Below are 18,627 nucleotides of genomic sequence, written 5' to 3' on the forward strand. Positions count from 1 at the left end.
ATCACACCTGGCATTGAGCGGTTCGCGCATCGCGGCTTGCTTGTTGCGAAAATTCGGCCGCATCACTTGCTCTTTCACTTTAGTATCGCGACTTCACCCATAGTGGCACGCGACTTCCCGCGTTTCAGGTGAGGTTAGCTACGCTATTGTAGCAGGCACAATACAGCCCCTTTCATATATCCTCCTTCACCTTGGTGCCACTTCTCATTTCCTTCATCTCACACCACTCACATCACGACTTACTTCCATCGCGAAACAGTACCTACAGAGCCATGGATTCACCACTCAGCCCATCACATCCATGGGCTGTGGATGACAACTCCGCCAACACTCACTACACCACCGCAGAAGAGCCAACCATCAAGCCAGAAGTTCTCTCCACACCCACCAAAGACCAAAAGTCTAGCAGCCTCCTCTACTACCGCCCAGAGACACGACCACGTCCAAGTAAGAAGGTCAAAGGCGGCAAAGGCCGTTCTCTGGGCAACCTCTCATCGAAGCCGATCAAAGAGCTCCGCGCTCAGGCCGAGAATGGCGATATCGAGGCCGCCATCAAGCTTGGCTGGGGTGTCGACCGCATCACAGAGCTCTACAACCGCCAGAAGGCAGCCCGCGGCATCGAAGTCTACGAAGGCCAGGAGATTGACGATCCAGCTCTTCTTGCCCGCATTGCGCAGCGTAACCGTCATGCCAAGGAAGCACAGCGGCGTCGCAGCGACAAGCTGAAGATTCAAGCATATGCGGGTGACCTTGATGCGGCGAAGAAGCTGGGCTTCAGCAAGCGCAAGCTGGCGGAGCTGTTTCCGGAGCTGTATCCAGGTGAGGTGGTTGAGCCAGAGCAGTCGAAGAAGGAGATTCAGGCTGCTATCAAGCTTGGCTTCAGCAATGAGAAGATGCGGCAGTTGTTTCCGCACCATCGCGACCGCGAGGCAAGTGTCTTCAGTGGTCGTTTCCGCTCAGCCACACCAGCGAGTCGCCATGACTTCAGCAGGGAGCAGAGCATACCCTTCCATGGTCATCCTCCAGCTCAGCTCGGTGGAGGCTGGAACTTGTGGCAATCGGCGGTCAACGTCTTTGGTCAGCATGGCCCACCAACGTATCCGGTGCCATCAAACGACTTCGCTCTCGAGATGATGCTGCAGCACGAGCTCAATCAGGCCAAACAGGACATCATGACGGCCACCACGCGCTTCAATGCCGTAGAGCAGCAGCTCGACCGTCTGCGTATGCTCAAGGCAACTTCAGTGGCCGAGCAGACTCCTCGTGCTGGACAGTCTCACGCTGGCGTGCAGAATCGAATTGTTCGGCTGAAGTACCAGGGCAATCCCAGCGACATCCCAACATCGAAGGTGGCTACTGACAGTCCTGGTGGTAAGAGCGCCGACTCAGCTATCGAGGTTGACTGAGGGAGGTGGCATTGCAGCGGCACAGAGCATAGAGCCTACAGCATCAGCATCGGCATCGGCAGATATGGATGGCGTGTCAGCCAGCTTCTTACGACTTTTGATGAGATACGCGATACGAGATATGGTCATGCTCAGATGGGATGAGATGAGCAGTGACTTGAGATACAGCTTGCGGCAGACAGTGTCTTGAGGACAGAGAGCAGCTTAGTAGTCATCATGAAATGGACATTGTACTTCTCATCGATTCGTTTTTGGCAACGTGACATGTTCGTCTCATCTGCGGGTCGTGTTTAATGAGGTCGGGTTCGGCATTGGGCAGCGGAGGACCGGTGTTGTGTCCGGTCAGGAGTGTTGTTCAAAGAATGGTCGTTGAGCATCTGCCGTGACGTGAAGTTGACAGAGTGACACGATATGCGGGTGAGGGACCACTAGATCAACCCATGCTGAAACGAAGCTGAGGTATGGGTGGGAGATTTGGATGATGGTGTTGGCGGGCGGTGGAGGTGGGAAGAAAAGGTTGCTTTGAACCCAATCGGACGCCACAGCCGGGGAGCAACACCACCAACTGAACCTCCTCCGCCTTCTCACTGGCAACTGCAGTAATCTGACATGCGCCACGCGACATTCCCGTCTGTGCTGCGTGTCTTGTCTTGCTGAGATCTTTTGCTGTTTCTCCTTCGTCTTGTTGTTTCATTCTGTCTTGGACATGAGAGCATCGCATTACATACAGCATATACCACATCGAAAAGGAGGTTGGCCCGTCGTTCCTCCTCTGCCTCGTTTGCACGCCCAAGTCGCACCCGCCGTTTCCGCCAAGCTACACGGTATCACTACCACTACGACACCTAGCAATCACAATGGCGGCGGCCATCTCCAAGCGCCAGCAGGCTCGCAATGAGCGCATGCTGCAAGACCTCCTTCGCACTGTGCCCGGCAACGACCGATGCGCCGACTGCGCTGCGAAGAACCCGGGATGGGCATCGTGGAGTCTGGGCATCTTCCTGTGTATGCGATGTGCGGCACTGCACCGGAAGCTGGGGACTCACGTGTCCAAGGTGAAGAGCTTGTCGATGGACAGCTGGAGCGTGGAGCAGGTTGAGAACATGAAGAAGGTGGGCAATCTCGCGAGCAACAAGCGATACAACCCGAAGAACGTCAGGCCGGACATACCGATAGACGCCGACGAGGTGGACGCGGCCATGGAGAAGTACATCAGGCAGAAGTACGACACGAGGGCGCTGTCTGGTCAAGACCGGAGTGCGGCGCCGGCTGCGAGGCAGAATACTGGCAGCACGGGCACAGATCTTGGGTCATGGAGCGAGGAGCCGCCTGATCTACCACCAAAGCCATCGAAGAAGTTCGGCTTTTCACTGCGATCCTCGAGCTCGACCTTTCCGCGACAGAAACCAGACCGATTTACTCCTCCTTTGTCTCCAGCGTACAGTGCCAGCGACAGATCAGCCGAGCGCGAACTACCCCTACCGAGTCCGAGGAAAGAGAACAAGCCCAGCAGGCTGTTTGGCATGAAGATTACGACCGTAGACAACAACTTTAACGCGAAGCTTGCACACCTGCGCGACATGGGCTTCGGCGATAACTCGAGGAACACGGAGATATTGAAGAGCATGAACGGGAATGTGGATAAGGCAGTGGAAGAGCTCGTGAGGCTAGGTGAGAATACCAAACCTATTCCGAGATCGATCACGCCAGCGCCCAGGGCGCTTACACCAATTTCGATGAAGAGCTCGGGAGCGAATGGCATTTTGATTGAGAAGAAGGCGAGCGATCCTTGGGCGGTGGAAGAGAAAGCGCCTCCAATACCTGCACGTGCGGCGTCTGTGCCCCCACAGTCTGCGAATAATTCTTGGAACCCGTTCCTTCAGCCATCGCAGCCGCAGCCGCAGCAACAATCGCTTGAGAGCAGCTTTCAGGGTCTGTCGATGTCAGCTACCAGCTCGCCTGGGCCTCAGAGTTACGGCAATCAGCAGGCGTACTATCAGAACAGCACGATTCAGCAGCCAAGCAACCCGTGGCAGGCACCGCAGCAGCAGACCTATCAACAACCGCCGCAACAGCAGATGCAGAACCTGTGGGGACAGCAACAAGCACCAGCTCCACCGCAGATCCAGACCTTGGGCAATCCTTTCATGCAGCAGCAGCAGCCCCAAACGCAGTCATTGTCACCTACCAATCCATGGGCTCAGCAGCCACCGCAGCAGACGCAACCTGTACAGCAACAAAGCAATCCGTTCGGTACGCCCTGGCAGAATCAAAACCAAGGTGTGTCGCAGCAACCTTTTGCGGCCTCGCCACAGCCTATATACGGCCAGCAAACGGACTTCTTCTCGCAGCCACAGCAGCCGGCTCAGCAGCAACAGTTCACTTCTGGAGCGGTGCAGAACCCATGGCAACAACAAAGTTTGCCGCAGCCTCAACCAAACGCTATGCCGCAGCAGCAGTTCCAACAAGCGCAGTCTCAGCAGCCACAATTCCAGCAAGCGCAGCCTCAACCTCAGCAACAGGGGCAGTACAATCAATTTGGTCAGCAGTACGCGACTCAACAACCTCAAATGCCTGCTCGACACGATAAGTCATCAATCCTGGCGCTGTACAACTATCCCCAGCTCGCACCATTACGTGGGCTGCAGACTCTTCCAGAGGATGGGACCGTGCAGCAATTACAGCAGCAGCAGTACGAGGTACCTCAGCGAAGTGCAACAATGCCACTCTCGATGGACGCTGGCAACATGAACCCCTTCGGACAACAGCCTGGCCAGCAACAATTCAGCCACGCAAGCAAAGAAAGCGTCGACTTTCAGGGCTTTGCCAACAGTGGACGGCACAGTCCGGACGCGTTCGCGGGACTGAGTGCAAGGTATATGAGGTGAGATGCGCATCCATCACCTTGGGATGATGTGAGACCTCTTGGTGGGATGAGAGGAGATCGATTGATTTAGCGACGGCGTTCAGGTGCTGCACTAGGGGCGGCAACATCTTGGTGTCATGATGACAGATAGGTCGCTGGCTGGCATGTGGAAATGATGCTCATGTCTGTTTCTGTCTGGGGAGATACATTTAAGTCGAAAAGGCATATAGCTTTCCCTTTATGTGGGAGAGGAGAAGCATTATTTATTTGCATGAAGAGCTGGCTGGCTGGCATGCACTCGAACCTATAGCATTACTCTTTTATCGAATACTTTACCCAACGCCAAGTTCGCTTCACTTCGTCTGCAGCTGTCTCCACTGCGATTTTATGCACAGCTTGGGCGCTTCAGTATCTTTGTCCAGTGGGAGCACTCTGTTGCTGGCCGAGAGAGAGATAACACGTGAAGTGGTTACATTTCGAAACCGAGTCGGATTTTGCACTTCCACTGGTGTCCGCCTTTTAACGGACCACTCACGGCTTTCAGGCACAGTCTTTGCGAAAGTCATCGTCGCCGGTCATGGCGACGTTGCTGTCGCCGGCGCAACCTCGCTGGCGCGACGCTCCGCGTTACCCCATGAGGAGATCCCGGGCGAGATCTTTCATGTCGGGGGGAGGGGCTGGGGATGTGGTCCGCTGAGAGAAGGATGGAGATGGTCATGAGGAGTGGTCACGGAGGCGGAAGGGTATTCTGCCCGCTGAGGGCGTGGAACTGCTACTTGCGATGTAGATGTGATCTGTAATGTAATCACAGCGGCTCGGAGGCAGGAGCAAGACTTGAGCCGACTGCTGCCGAGGCTCAACTCAACAGTGACCCTTGTTGGACGACATCTTCACACACATCACCTGGAAAGGTCGAAGGAGAGAGTAATCATCAACCCCAGCTGTCAGCAAGCGATAGAATACACGGTGACTTGACAATATCATATCACACGCCTGAGCATAGCACTATCCCGCGCTTACCCGAACGGCCAATATATCACGACAGCAACACCGCAACCGCAACGATGGGGGCATCCGAGACTGCCACTGCTGTCTATCAGACGAGCAGCCATACCTACAACGCCAAATTTCGTCAGGACTGGTGTATCGGCTCAGGTATGTGTACCGCATGATCGGGGTACGGGTACATGGAGCATGTACCCAAATCCCCGACATTACTGGGATGGTTGCGAAATAGGACCGACCGAAGGACAGGGTCCGCATGATCGCTAACGCAGTACCATCAAGTTCCACATGGTGGCTACGTAACTGCGACATTACTGGTAAGGGCATCCCCCGCGCGTTTGTGTGAGGAGGGAGATATACATATATATGCTGACGCTTTTTGGCTATTGACAGAGAGTTGTTAAGAAGCATTTCGAAACTACACTCGCCAAACAGGATCAGCCGCATACTATTGCCCTGCACCTTGACTTTTTGAGGAGGACTCAAACTGGCCCGGCCACTTTCAATGTCAAAGATGTCAAGCTCGGACGTCAGACCTCTATTGTCCACGTCGCACTCTCTCAAGGGGACCGTGAGGAGGTTGTGGGGTGAGCATATCCATTCCTCTCGTCCCTCTCCAGATCATCTCTAACATCTGCTCAGGTATGTCACACAATCCAACCTCCAAAAAGAAACTGGCCTTTCCTTCATCACGAACTTCCAAGCCCATCCCCAGCGCGTACCGCTAAGCAGCACCCTCGCCGCCCTCGAGTCCGGCGCCGACCCCCTCTGGACCGAAAAGAAAGCATGGCCAAACGAAACCTTCCGCCAAGCAACCAAGCAGATCCGCGCCTGGTTCCCACGCGACGGCCAGCCGGCTCAGAATATCTACGACGAGTGGATGTGTTTCCGCGACCCTTCGGAGAAATGGACGAACGAGAACTTAGGGTTTATTGTGGATATGTTTCCACAGATATGTGAGAGTTTCTATTTCAATGGGTTTGATCAGTATAATCCGAAGCTGGAAGAGTATTTTTCGAAAGAGGAGTTGCAGCGGTTGACGAAGGGGAAGGCGCCGTTTTGGTATCCTACGCTACTGTTGAATCTGGAGGTGAAGAAGGATCTGGGGGAGGGGGTGAAGTTTTTGTTTTCGAGGTTGCAGACGAAGAGTATTAAGAATGGGAGGTATGATTTGGAGGTTTTGATCTGTGATGAGGGTGGGGAGCTGGTGGCGTTGAGTCATCATGTTTGTTTTGCTGTGAGTGCGGAGAGGAATCTTGCTGCTAGGAGAGGGAACCTGTAGATAGAGAAGGCTTCATGTCCAGTTGTATGCATGTATTCCAGTATCTGTTCGCTTTTGAAAGCCGATATGAGTGAATTTCAAAGCTTGGCCGAATGGGGTTAACCGCACTTTGCAGGGCGTCAAGTTCACCTTCCCTCTGAACAACTTCCTTCATGTCTTCTTCACCTCACATTCTGGTCATCGGCTTCGGAGCCATCGGCGCCTTCTTCGCATCACGTCTAGCCAGCGTTCCAGGCGTGAGAGTATCAGCGATATGTCGCTCCAACTACAAAATCGTAAAAGAAAACGGCATCCGTGTCACCAGTCCGACCTTCAAAGAAGTGGTCTTGCGGCCAACATATACCTTCGCCAACAACGATGAAGCCCGAGAACAAAAGCAGAAAGATGGGATCGTCTGGAGTCATCTCTTAGTAACGACGAAAGTCCTCCCCGAATTAGGTGATCCAGCAGCACTTCTTGATGGCCTAGTCGATTCGGGCACTGCTATTGTTATTCCACAGAATGGTCTAGGTATTGAAGAGCCTTACCACACCCGTTTCCCGAACAATCCCATCATCAGCGCAACGACAAGGACTTCGGCAATACAGTCCTCGCCCGGCTATGTCGAGCATAAACACTGGACTCGTACTACGATAGGACCTTTCGCGCGGCCCGATGGCTCTGATCTCGCTACTCTGCGTACGGCTGAGTTTGTTGATCTGTTGCATCAGGCGGACATACCAGATATAGATCACCTTGATCATATTGGCATGCAATTCGCCCGCTGGCATAAGACAGCCATCAACGCGGCCTTGAACCCCACTGGTGTCCTCGCAAGGGGTTCGAATTCTGTCTCGCCGACGAACAATGCCATGGGTATCGACCTTGATGTGTGTGAGCATATGAAAGCTGTGATGAAGGAAGTCTTGCACGCTGCTACTGTTGTGCTGGGGAAGCCATTGCCAGACAGTCTGCCAAGCGTGGAGGACGTCTTTGAGGGTGTGAAAGCGGATCAGAGTGGGAGCAAGCCGAGTATGTGGGTTGACTGGGAGGCTGGAAGACGAGTGGAAGTCGAGGCCATTCTGGGTGAGCCCGTGCGGAGGGCGAGGGAGGTGGGTGTGGAGGTGCCGAGGACGGAGAGTATGTATGCGCTTCTGAAGATGGCGCAGGGATTGAGGCTGGGTGACGAGAGTGGAGGGGCGTGAGTGCGGCGTTTGCCGTTGGAGGAGCTTTGGGCACCTACTCGAGAAATCCCTAGCGTGCCGCCAATTCGAGTCACCTTCTGCTCACTCCAACTCACGAGGTCGATATTCAGCACCATATACCACCGCACACAGCACCACCACACACCACTCTTTGTGCTATCACGGACGAACTAGTCTTCGCCATGGCGACACAAGCAAACACCTCACCACAAGTACAGCAAGACGATCACAAGCCTACCAAGACAGCGCAAGCACACAGCCCACTACAAGGACAGCAAGACAATAGTACGCCCACCAGGACAGATGAGCCTGAGAAGTCGTCTTTGTCAGCTGCCCAACGCGTCTTCGGCATCTTTGAGCTCGCAGAAGCTATCTTCCTCGAAATGCCTCCGCGAGACATCCTGCTTGATCAGCGGGTGAGCCGCACCTGGCAGTCAACTATCATCGAGTCCACTCCACTCCAGCAAGCAACTTTTAACAAGCCTATCCCATCACAGTGGTACACCTTCGGAGGCAACGAGATAGCAGGTGAAGAGCACAGCATGTACCAGAGATCCTTCTTCCACCATCCACTACTCGATACCGTCGTCGATGGTCACTTCCACAAATCCACTGCTGAAAAGAAGCGGGAGATACTCACTCGACCAGAGGCTTCATGGACCCGTCAGCTGCTTACACAGCCGCCCATCTCGGGATGCGTGCTTCTGGTAGAGAGGCTCAGAGACTACCGCACATACGAAAAAGAATTCCACCTGTCAGATCAGGATGGAGTTCGACTCGGTATAGCTGCTCAGAAGTCGTGGGGAAATTCAAGCAGGTGGGTGTGGATCAGTGGGTGGGAGCAGTGGTATAGTGCGGAATGGGAGAGTAGATCTGCACGAGAGTTGCTCGCGATGATGAAAGGAGAGGCTTGGTGGAGAGCGTGGGTTGAGCGGGAGATGTATAGATGTAGCGACCTGTGTGAAGCGCTCGTGCGTTGCCTTGTTCCCGTAATCTCGTAGACCTAGACTGCAAAGGCCAGTCGTCGCATCGCCCGACCGTTCCTCCGATGGTCGCGATGACAAACTTCCTTCAGGCATCCTCTTTCCTCTCTCCTATCACATCATGCCCTATCGTTGACTCTGCAACATCCCGATGTGCATGTGCATCAGGCATCACCTTAAGTGTGACTCTGGATACATGACTGGCGTTTACCGATGTTGCCACAGCCAAACACTGTCATATCATGCAGCTCATGCTGTTCCACCTCCAACGGGCAAGATTGTGGACAAGGTCGACAAGAGCTCCATTGAGCACAAAAGATTAAACACGGTAGGCACCACAATTATGGCATAGCAACGGCTTCAACCAATCCAGGCATACAACAACATGTTCAGGCATCTCCATTGTTTGAAGTGTATAACAGCTGCCTGACCGTGCCGCAATGGCTATTAAACCAGAGTACCCATTCGGTAGAGGATCGCTCAAACTCAGATCAGCACGAGCATCTCTACTATTCTACTTATAAGCTCAACCCAATTCAACAATGCCTCCGTCCAAGAACTCCTTATATCGCGACCGCATCTTTGGAGATGACCAGACACCACCCAAGACCAGAACCACAAAGACAGTCGACAATATGGCCACATACGAGGCTGAAGGCTACCCATTCAATCGAGATGCTCTTGCATCAACACGTCTCAACCTCCAGCACAAGATGTGGGTCGATAGCACCGGCTACCATCTTCATCCTGATGTCTATGTGCCGAAGGACGCCTTGATCGCAGACATTGGCTGCGGTACTGGCCTATGGGCTGTGGAAGTCGCCAAATCCAAGCCGGACTGTCGGGTCGAGGGTACGTATCTAGCACTCGTTGTTGGTCGGACATAACATGTTGACACGTTGTTAGCCTTCGACTTGTCTCTGGCGCAAGCGCCGCCCAAGGAATGGTGTCCTAGCAACGTTACCTTCGGCCAGCTCGACATCTTTGCTCCTATCCCGGCTCACATGCAGGGACGCTATGATGTTGTGACCGTCAGGCTGTTCATATGCGTGGTACAGGTCAGATGATGATCAGAGTGTCCCGATAACCTACTCCAGCTGATCTCTCGCACAGTCCAGCGATCCAATGCCACTCCTCCGCAACCTCTTGAGCCTCCTCAGACCCGGTGGCTACCTCCAATGGCAAGAAACCGACCCCTCCAGCGACAAGATCATCCTCGCAGATCCCTCTGCCTCAGCTCCCAAACTCCAAGCATTGCGAGCCATCTTCAATACTGCCGGACAGTCATGGATCGAGGACTTCCACACCAGATTCGAAGAAGCCTCCGCAAAGCTGGTCGCTCATGATCGCGTCTGGACGAAGAAGAATTGCCTTCTGATTAAGCAGGATATCACGTTCTTGGCCGTTCGCGAGTGTTGTGCGAATCTGAGGGTGAAAGACGCTAAGGATGAGCAACCTGCTCAGCTTGAGAAGCTGGCGGGTGAGGCTGAGGAGGAGTGCTGGAAGCTGGGAAGGGGAAGTGCTATTCACTCGGAGATGGTTACGTGTGTTGTGAGGAAGCAGTGAAGACTGCTATGTTCTCGATCTTGGCGTGGATTGTTTGGCCAGTCGCTTCAGCACTGACACGCAGAGACAGTCACTACTGATTATGGTGGACAGCATGGCCCACTTTGTCCCGCAAACATATGTCTCAAAGCAAGCTTGCAGCATTCGGCATTCAGGTTCTTTGTCTCAACAGTGCAATGCCAGCAAACTGATGTCAGCCTAGGATCCTGTTATATAGGCACACATGGCGGCTCCAACGAGACTTCAGCGATGAAGTCAATGCTCTGTTAGGCCATAATACTGTCGGGACACTGGCCATGGCTGTCATGTCCGATACAGCCTTCTTGAGTATGCATGACGCCGCTCAATGTATACACGGTAACTACATATCACCCGCACACATCGTGGGTATGTTCCAAGCTGACTATCTAGACTCCAACCATCTATACACTTGCAGGTGAACGAATGCACATGCGGCTTTTGCCTGGTGAACGATATCGGCAATGAGACTCTTCACCATGTCGCGAAGCATTCACCCACCCGACGCAACACGCCGGTGGTTTTATTTCTTGCTGCCCTTTTAAGACCCTCCATCCTCCAGTCTTGACCAGAGTTCAATCTGCTAGTCGAAGTACCTGCGACCACCACCAGCCACAACAGATCATTGTCACCAGCAAGAACCCTCCGAAGAAACGTACACATCACAATGTCTGCGAATGCCCTCGTCATCAGCACCACCTCAGACGGTCTTGGCGCAGCATGCACGAAGCCACGAGCAGTACGAGATGATGAACCTCTCAAGCGATACCTGGCAAAGAAGCTTGAGTTTGTCCTCAACTCGAGCGGCCTGAACCCAACTCGGGTACGCTTCGATACCCTCGACCAGCTACCGCACGGCTACTCGGGCTGGTCCGCGCCCCGTCAGCAAAGAACTCTAGGCCAACCGGTCTACGAGGACAAGTACATAGCAGGTCATCCCAAGGGACAGCCATACCTCTCCTATCTGGCGTTCTTCGACCATTTCTGCTGGCTACAGTGGTATGGTCAGGCCCCTGGATTACCTTGCTGCTTATGCACTGACAGCGAGAGAGGCAAGGATGAGGGCCTCCGTACACCAGTACCTAATGGCCCTCTCCCGCCACTGCAAGTGGTGAATGTCTTGCAACCTGCTGTCGCGGCGCCGACTGTTCCAGCTCTTCCGACAATGAGCGCACCAATGGCTGCCGCTTCCTCCTTAGCCCCAGCTCCGCCAGTCGCAGCGGCTCCTGCTGCAACTCCTCAGACTATGGCTGCACCAACGGCTGGCGTTTCCTTCTTCGCCCCAGCTCCGCCTGCAGCCGTAGTGCCGCAAAGCGCTCCCTTCTCTCCGGGCATCAACCAGACTTCTGCTCGGCAGAGCAGCATATCTTCATCAACCCCGGCAGCTTTCAAACCTGGCGCTGACCTCGATATCATGCTGTCTGAGGGTGTCTCGGACCAGGAGATGTCAGATCTCTTCCAGACCGGAAGCTCATCTGGTCAAGAAGCAGCCGAGGAATTTGAACAGGTCTCTGTGTACGATGACATCGAGATCATCAAAAGGTATGCCAGGATCGTACGGGAACAGATTGATCTTTGAGGAGGTGTGCTGATGTACACGGCGGAGGACATGATGGAGATCGAGTACGACCGTTTCATCCATAAGACCCTGCCATCATACGGCACGGGGATCTACGAGGCTGCGGGGGTCGGTATAGGAAAGGCAGAAGTAGCAGAAATATTGTATGCTCGGCTTCTTGAGTACGGATAGTCGACAGGTGGAAGAAGCGATATAGGGTCTGGAAGTGCGATTGGATCCATAATGATGGCCAGATCAAAGCAAGCATACTGGTGTCGTTGGCGTGGGGCATTCGCTAGGAAGCAAATCAAACTCGCTGCAGTGTAATAATGCTATCTCATCACTTCTCACTGATCAGAGCCACTATTGATGTTGTTGACACGCTCGCCTATTGATCACGAAGATCCCTCATGCCAGTGAAGAGACACCCCAGGTACAGTAGATGAAGAAATAGGTCTATTTAAACCCCTGCTTGCGCTTCTCGACCCTTTCGTACCGGCAATGTCCTTGGTGTGTTCATCTAAGCTTCGACATTGTGAAACTGTTGCAGATGACGACTTCAGCGCTGGTTCTGGGTCGGTCTCGAAAGGGCTATCATTGTGTTCAACCAAAAGGCCTGCATTCACTGGAAACCAGATGTTTTGCGCCATGTATAAAGTGCTCATGCCAATTTGTCCTCGCAAAGTGTGTTTGGTCAGCAGGTACGACAGAGAGTGATAAGACCTGTAAGATGCCAAACGAGCATGTGACCGGCGACCACTCGAATGATACCCGCTCGACAGCCGAGTCATCACTTGCCCATCGACCATCGCAGCTTGGTCTACTTCTCGCACAACACGGACTAGTTGCGCCATCAGTACCGCAGTATGTAACAAGGCTTGTGCGGTCCAGGACTGGTCCATCCATACTTGCTGGGAAGCAGGGTCCGCGACTGAAACCTCTACTGCCTAAGAGTATTCCGAGCTCATCCACGGATACAACACCCGATGTCGAGCCGAGACTTACACATATCCCGGACTTCAATGCAGAAGATAATACTCGATCCATCTGGAACGATACGCTGCAGCATCAATTAGACATAGCGATTGCTGAAAGTGACATTAGCAAGTGCTGAAGATCGCTTCCGCCTCGCCAAAGAACAGCTCGCTTCCGCCAAACAGGAACAAACTCGAGACGAGAACAGAATTGCTGCCCTTACAGTGGCGAAGTACCAAAAAGCCGTCGAGCAGGAGATGGCGCTCAGGTATTGGTTGAAGACGCTACATGAGAAGCCTGCAACGTCGGGACGTTCCCGCGATGGGAACTCCATGTCGTCAACCGAGCCCCAAGGTGCTCGACAGGATCGTAGCAGCGATGAAGCCCAAGACCTACTGAGTGCGGCCGAGGTCGGTGCTGGAGAGCCCATCGATGATACCGCTGCACCAGAACTTTCCGCCGGGGGCGCACAGGAGATCTTGCGGGCGAGTAAGGCTAGGTCCAGCCACGGCGATCTTTTCTAACCGCTCAATGAAAGTGTAGCACAGCTGGACCACGACTCGGCGGATCTGATCCATTGATTTGAGGAGGCAGGCGGAGCAGATCCGAACTTCATCTTGGGTAGTATGGGACCTGAAGATAGCGCTTCTTGAACGACGGACTAGCTTGATGATACTGGCCATACTGAGACTTGTAGGTACCGATGACATCTTGCGCCGTCCATAGTGTTTTGAGAAGGTTCCCGGGTGACCGGTATATTGAAGCTTGGAATTTCCAATATGGGCGTGATCAGCGCATGACTGTCAATCAGGCCGTGAAAGCGTGGAGAAGACCTGGACACCAGTCTGGAGCACATAAAACATCAACAGATCTCCTTCAGCGGAGGTCACCGGAAGTACCACATCCTTTTCAAGAGCTCGACCTTGGAGTCATTGTGCATTCTTCGTGGTGGAGATTCAAGTGAATGCACAAGTGATCAGCGATGCCGCGTCGCACTGAAAGCATAATTTGATGATGTTGTTGTCATGACGAGCAACAACATGGAAGTGAGGTCTTGTGAAAGTGCTTGGCACTGGTGGCCCATGCGTCTTGCGGGGAATGACCACACGCTGACCTCTTAACGCGTGCCCATCCCATCGCTCTCCCTCCAACTTCGACTCCCGCCTTGTTGTAAACGATGACACTGCTCGATAGTGTATGCCTCTCAGAGTATACACCAAATAGGGGTTGTATCTGTGGCTGCCTTCTCCCGCGGTCTTGGACGGCGACAGCACCGGAAATGGAGCAGCAACCAAGCCTCTCATGTATCTTACGAGGAAGATATCGCCATGAGGATGCCGAGGAGGACGCAAGAGGAGGAGTTGTTACAGATGGCTTGGTACCGCCCAGGATATGCCTAGGGCACGATAGAGCACAGATCGCCGAGGCACAGAGCTTGAGCTCCTCTTTAGTGCAGCCACAAAACGGAAGCACATGCCGCCCAGACGATGAAGCTCAGACTTCGCAGCGCTTCGTATCTGGCTAGCATGACGTCTGCAGCTCGACATACGAATGTATACGAAGATAACAAAGAAATGCGGTCACTCACGGCCAGCCTATGCGGCACTGGTGCTCGAAGGTAGGTCTAAAGAGCATACGAGCATCATGAGCGACTGCATCTTGTTTGCATACCACTCCGCTGCTTCTGCCTCCAAGTATCGGGCAATATGCGTATCTCAAGCTTGGCAGCAGTTGCTGCGTACATATTGGCCTCTCATGCTCAACCTCAGAACAGCAGCGACTTACCCACAGTAGATCTAGGCTACAATGTGCAGCAAGCAAGCTCCTACAACGATACTGGCCGATACTACAGCTTCAATAACATTCGATACGCAGCTCCTCCACTTGGCGACCTCAGATTCCGGGCTCCGCAAGCACCGGAGACGAATCGATCAGTCGTACAGAATGGCAGCGTAGGCGCCAATTGCCCTTCGGCATTCCCATCCTGGTTGGGGACAGCTACAACCTACATCCCGCAGTACTTGAACGGCTCGACCAACTTCTCGACATCAGGAATCAACACAACGATACCAGCGACCGCCAACATCAGTCCCAGCGAGAGTGAAGATTGCCTCTTCCTCGATGTAGTAGTACCAGAGGACATCTTCGAACAAGCAGGGAAAGGATACGGAGCTCCAGTGTTGGTCTGGTAAGACATTTGCGTGAGTCGTTATTGTGCCCTGTTGCTGATATGCTCGTTTTTCGTAGGATCTATGGAGGAGGGTACACTGGCGGCTCCAAGAGCCTGTACGGAAGCCCTGCCGGCCTCCTCGACCGAGCCTCGAACGATAATGGAAGAGGAGTAATATACGTGGCGCTCAATTACAGACTGGGAGCATTCGGGTGGTCTGCAGGACCGACCTTTCAAGAGAGCGGAGGCATTTCGAACGCAGCTCTGTACGACCAGCGCTTCGCACTCGAATGGGTAGCCAACAACATTGAAAAGTTTGGAGGAGACAAGAATCGCGTGACAGTGTTTGGCGAGTCGGCAGGAGGTGGGTCGATCATGCACCAAATCACAGCCTTTGGAGGCACTGGGGATGAGCCGCCGTTCCAGCAAGCTATTCTGCAATCCCCGGGATGGCAGCCGCTGGTGTCGAACTATCAGCAGGATCAGACCTTTGAGCAGTTTCTAGAACTTCTCAACGTGACCACGTTGGAAGAAGCTCGTGGGCTATCAACGGAGGCCTTGCAGACTGCAAATGCGAGACAGGTCTCTGGTTCCGCTTATGGTGGCTTCACGTACGGCCCAGCCGTCGATGGAGTCATCTCACCGCAATTACCTGGTCAGCTACTAGCTCGCGGACAGTTCTTCAAGAACATCAAAGTCATGGTCGGACACAACGCGAACGAAGGTCTCCTCTTCAGCCCGCCTTACTATAACAACAGCGAAGAGATCTTCGAAGCAGAAGTCAAGACCGTAGTCCCCAGCATCAACGCATGGCCAGCAGCTGTCCAATACGTCGCAGATCAGCTGTACCCAATCGAGGACTACCCCAACCAGATTGCAAGGAGCTCAGCCATCATAGCGGAAGCAATCTTCACATGCAATACCTTCTACCTCGACAAAGCCTTCAATAACCAAACATATTCTTACCTGTTTGCCGTGCCTCCAGCTGAGCATGGTAACGATATTGCGTACACCTTCTACAATGGGGCCTCTGGTTCTGGCACGAATGAGACGATTGCGATAGCTCTGCAGGAGTATATCACGAACTTTGCGCAGTATGGGTATCCTTCTGTAGAGGGTGTGCCGTACTTTCCGCTCTATCAGAATAATGCCACGATACAGGTGTTGAACAGTACGGGCATCAGGCAGATCATGGATCCTACTGCCAATCAGAGATGTAACTGGTGGCAGAAGGCATTGTACTACTAGACAGAATCGTTGAGATCGACAGAACTTGAATATGAAGAGCGTGATCTTCGATCGATTGGACCGAATGTATCATACATGAAGTAATGAAATGCTACGTGACGTCGTGTCAAAGGGTGTCTTCGAATCTCCATGCTCCCATGCTTATTCCTCCCAACGCCTCCCACAACATACGAAATCTCTCTCCTTCTCACGTCGACGACGTCAATCCTATCCTCTTCGTACCTCCCCTCCTAATGCTCCTCGTCCTCATGTTCCCTTGCCTCGCCATCATCCCTACACTCTCCATCGTACCCTTCCCCCACAACGACCCCATCTGGCTTCCCCAAGTCGCAAAGAAGGAGTGTCCCGCATACGGCGAAGCCGGCTTTGCTGGGGGAACATATACCTTCGGCGGCTTGGGATTGTCTAGATCCTCGTATTGTAATCCGCCTCTCCAGGTGTAGTGGAAGTTGTTCAAGGATGGTGCGATGCTGCCGAGCTTACTGACTGCTGACATTCCACTTTTGATTGAGGCAGTGGAGTTGAAGCGTTTGAAGCCTGGGCGGGAGACTGGGTTGTCCATGCGGAGGGTACTGAATTGTTCTGAAGATTCTGCTGGCTCTTGTTCGGGGATGGGTCGGAGCGCAGGGTGGATGTCTGTAGGCATGGAGTTGGCGCTGTCGTGACGGGAGTGGATGGTCAATGGCGTTGGTGGGAGTGATTTGGTATCGTCTCGGATCGTAATGTTCTCGAACATTGGTTCCAAGCCGGTGCGCTGTGGATTTCTAGACGGTGGCTCTGGGGTCTCGCTCGAGGGTAGGTCACGAACGAAGTCTGCAAGGTATTGCGTAGTCATTGATCCTACTCGAGCTTCGCGGGGCTCGAAGTTGAAGTTGCGCGTTGGAATAGCTGCCAAGTGCTCCTCAGTGGACTTCCTCTTGAGGCTTGGTGAATCAGGATGTCCCTCTGAAAGGCTGTATGGGTTGTATCCTGTTGATACGATGCTAAGACTCATTGACGGCTCTTTCTCGTCGAAACTGCCGCTCCATCGCCGTTGCTCAGCTTCAGATGATGCTAGCTCGACGTTTGACAATGATCTGGAAGATGATACCCATGCATCGCCTTGCCAGTCGTCGAAATACCCTTTGCCAGCTGGAGACGCCGTTGATGATGGCCGTGAGCTACCATTGGACAGCGAAGGTGTCGCCTCGCTGTCGTCAACATTGCTGACCTCAGAGCCGATGGTCGGGCTTCTGTCCTTCGTAGTGCCCGACGCTACAATCTCAGATCGTGCCGGTGCACTAAAGATGCCCTCTATTGGGAGCTGACCAAGGGTCTCGAGAACTTCGTAACGATTCTGCTTGGTCGTCCTTAAAATGAACAGATTGTAGCGAACATCAGCGACGTTCAACGTGAAGTCGAGGCCTAGACATTTGTAATCCTGCGAGGACTTGTCGAGACCTTCCAGGACGACTTTGAAGCAATCTTCGGCTTTGGCAAAGTTCTCCCGCTGGAGCTCGACATATGCTAGGATGAACATCGTCAGAGAAACGAGAAGTCCTGATGGTTGTGCTTGGTCGATGACCCTCGATACTGCGGCGAAGACTCCAAGCCTGGAGAAAATGATTGCAGCATTGAGCAGACACAGAGTGCTCTCCATGTTGGATTCAATGTCTTCTGCAAGCATGGTGAAATCCTCTGCAGCGACCTGCCATTGTTCATCGTGGATGGAGTACCGATAGAGCTCAAGAGCCCTGTCCCAAACGTCAATTTGCTCGTTGCTTATGCTGATACCAGTGGGGATTGCGGAAGTGGTCTTGATCCTTAGGGCTCGCCTTGGATCTCGTTGTGGCGGCAGAGGTGCCATGCTGGAGAGTGTTGGTTCCGACATGTTGGATCGAACGTGAAAGGCCTCAGGTAAGAGTGCGACTGAGACAATGTGTCGCGGTCGCCACACCGCTTCTCATCTACTGATGCTGATAGTATCGTCTCGCCTTCGAGGTGTAGTCTGATCCCGCTTGTGGCTACGCTGTTCGCCGACAGTCTAGATTGTGCCACTCATCCACAATCTTGCTTCAGGTCTTCGCTGATTCCTCAAGGTGTTCAAAGAGTAGTCATAGAACAGACGCAGGATCAATCAACAACCTCACGTGGCGAAGCGTCTCAACTATCTTTCCACAGCAGCAGCGGCGCAAGATCTACTGTTGATCTGCAACCTCGGAACGAGCACTTTTTGGTGTGAGATCCCACATCTTGCGGGAAAATGTCACATTTAGCTAGAGTTCATTCTCCACGCACTTGTGCAAGCCTTCCTCCACAAGCGCTGTTCGAGAGGGGGCATGATCGGCGAGCGGACCCAGCACCACTTCTGGCTGCAACGCCTTTGC

The 18,627-nt window shown here is 53.3% G+C and overlaps 9 protein-coding genes across 9 annotated transcripts; 8 read left to right on the plus strand and 1 right to left on the minus strand.

Annotated features, from left to right (window-relative positions):
* Positions 1-272: 272 nt before the first annotated feature.
* On the plus strand, positions 273-1,406 carry CLAFUR5_12312 (uncharacterized protein; the record flags this gene model as incomplete). The annotated part of the gene is made up of 1 exon (XM_047911460.1): positions 273-1,406. One exon carries the CDS (start codon positions 273-275, stop codon positions 1,404-1,406), a length of 1,134 nt encoding a protein of 377 aa, XP_047767507.1.
* Positions 1,407-2,263: 857 nt separating this feature from the next.
* Positions 2,264-4,294, plus strand: CLAFUR5_12313 (UBA domain-containing protein 3; the record flags this gene model as incomplete). Its single annotated transcript, XM_047911461.1, has 1 exon — positions 2,264-4,294. The coding sequence occupies one exon, from the start codon at positions 2,264-2,266 to the stop codon at positions 4,292-4,294; it is 2,031 nt and encodes a 676-aa protein (XP_047767506.1).
* A 1,042-nt stretch (positions 4,295-5,336) lies between these two features.
* CLAFUR5_12314 (Thioesterase-like protein TwmA) lies at positions 5,337-6,559 on the plus strand (the record flags this gene model as incomplete). Its single annotated transcript, XM_047911462.1, has 4 exons — positions 5,337-5,427; positions 5,560-5,594; positions 5,671-5,864; positions 5,920-6,559. The coding sequence occupies 4 exons, from the start codon at positions 5,337-5,339 to the stop codon at positions 6,557-6,559; spliced, it is 960 nt and encodes a 319-aa protein (XP_047767503.1).
* Positions 6,560-6,711: 152 nt separating this feature from the next.
* On the plus strand, positions 6,712-7,743 carry CLAFUR5_12315 (2-dehydropantoate 2-reductase; the record flags this gene model as incomplete). Its single annotated transcript, XM_047911463.1, has 1 exon — positions 6,712-7,743. The coding sequence occupies one exon, from the start codon at positions 6,712-6,714 to the stop codon at positions 7,741-7,743; it is 1,032 nt and encodes a 343-aa protein (XP_047767502.1).
* A 182-nt stretch (positions 7,744-7,925) lies between these two features.
* Positions 7,926-8,744, plus strand: CLAFUR5_12316 (uncharacterized protein; the record flags this gene model as incomplete). Its single annotated transcript, XM_047911464.1, has 1 exon — positions 7,926-8,744. One exon carries the CDS (start codon positions 7,926-7,928, stop codon positions 8,742-8,744), a length of 819 nt encoding a protein of 272 aa, XP_047767505.1.
* Positions 8,745-9,268: 524 nt separating this feature from the next.
* On the plus strand, positions 9,269-10,292 carry CLAFUR5_12317 (Methyltransferase str2; the record flags this gene model as incomplete). Its single annotated transcript, XM_047911465.1, has 3 exons — positions 9,269-9,578; positions 9,633-9,784; positions 9,840-10,292. 3 exons carry the CDS (start codon positions 9,269-9,271, stop codon positions 10,290-10,292), a joined length of 915 nt encoding a protein of 304 aa, XP_047767504.1.
* A 685-nt stretch (positions 10,293-10,977) lies between these two features.
* Positions 10,978-13,367, plus strand: CLAFUR5_12318 (uncharacterized protein; the record flags this gene model as incomplete). Its single annotated transcript, XM_047911466.1, has 2 exons — positions 10,978-11,851; positions 12,973-13,367. 2 exons carry the CDS (start codon positions 10,978-10,980, stop codon positions 13,365-13,367), a joined length of 1,269 nt encoding a protein of 422 aa, XP_047766847.1.
* Positions 13,368-14,549: 1,182 nt separating this feature from the next.
* CLAFUR5_12319 (Carboxylesterase patB) lies at positions 14,550-16,261 on the plus strand (the record flags this gene model as incomplete). Its single annotated transcript, XM_047911467.1, has 2 exons — positions 14,550-15,031; positions 15,091-16,261. 2 exons carry the CDS (start codon positions 14,550-14,552, stop codon positions 16,259-16,261), a joined length of 1,653 nt encoding a protein of 550 aa, XP_047767006.1.
* A 187-nt stretch (positions 16,262-16,448) lies between these two features.
* Positions 16,449-18,131, minus strand: CLAFUR5_12320 (uncharacterized protein; the record flags this gene model as incomplete). Its single annotated transcript, XM_047911468.1, has 1 exon — positions 16,449-18,131. One exon carries the CDS (start codon positions 18,129-18,131, stop codon positions 16,449-16,451), a length of 1,683 nt encoding a protein of 560 aa, XP_047767127.1.
* Positions 18,132-18,627: the final 496 nt, after the last annotated feature.

Source organism: Fulvia fulva, chromosome 10, assembly GCF_020509005.1.
Source record: "Fulvia fulva chromosome 10, complete sequence".
Lineage (NCBI taxonomy): Eukaryota > Fungi > Ascomycota > Dothideomycetes > Mycosphaerellales > Mycosphaerellaceae > Fulvia > Fulvia fulva.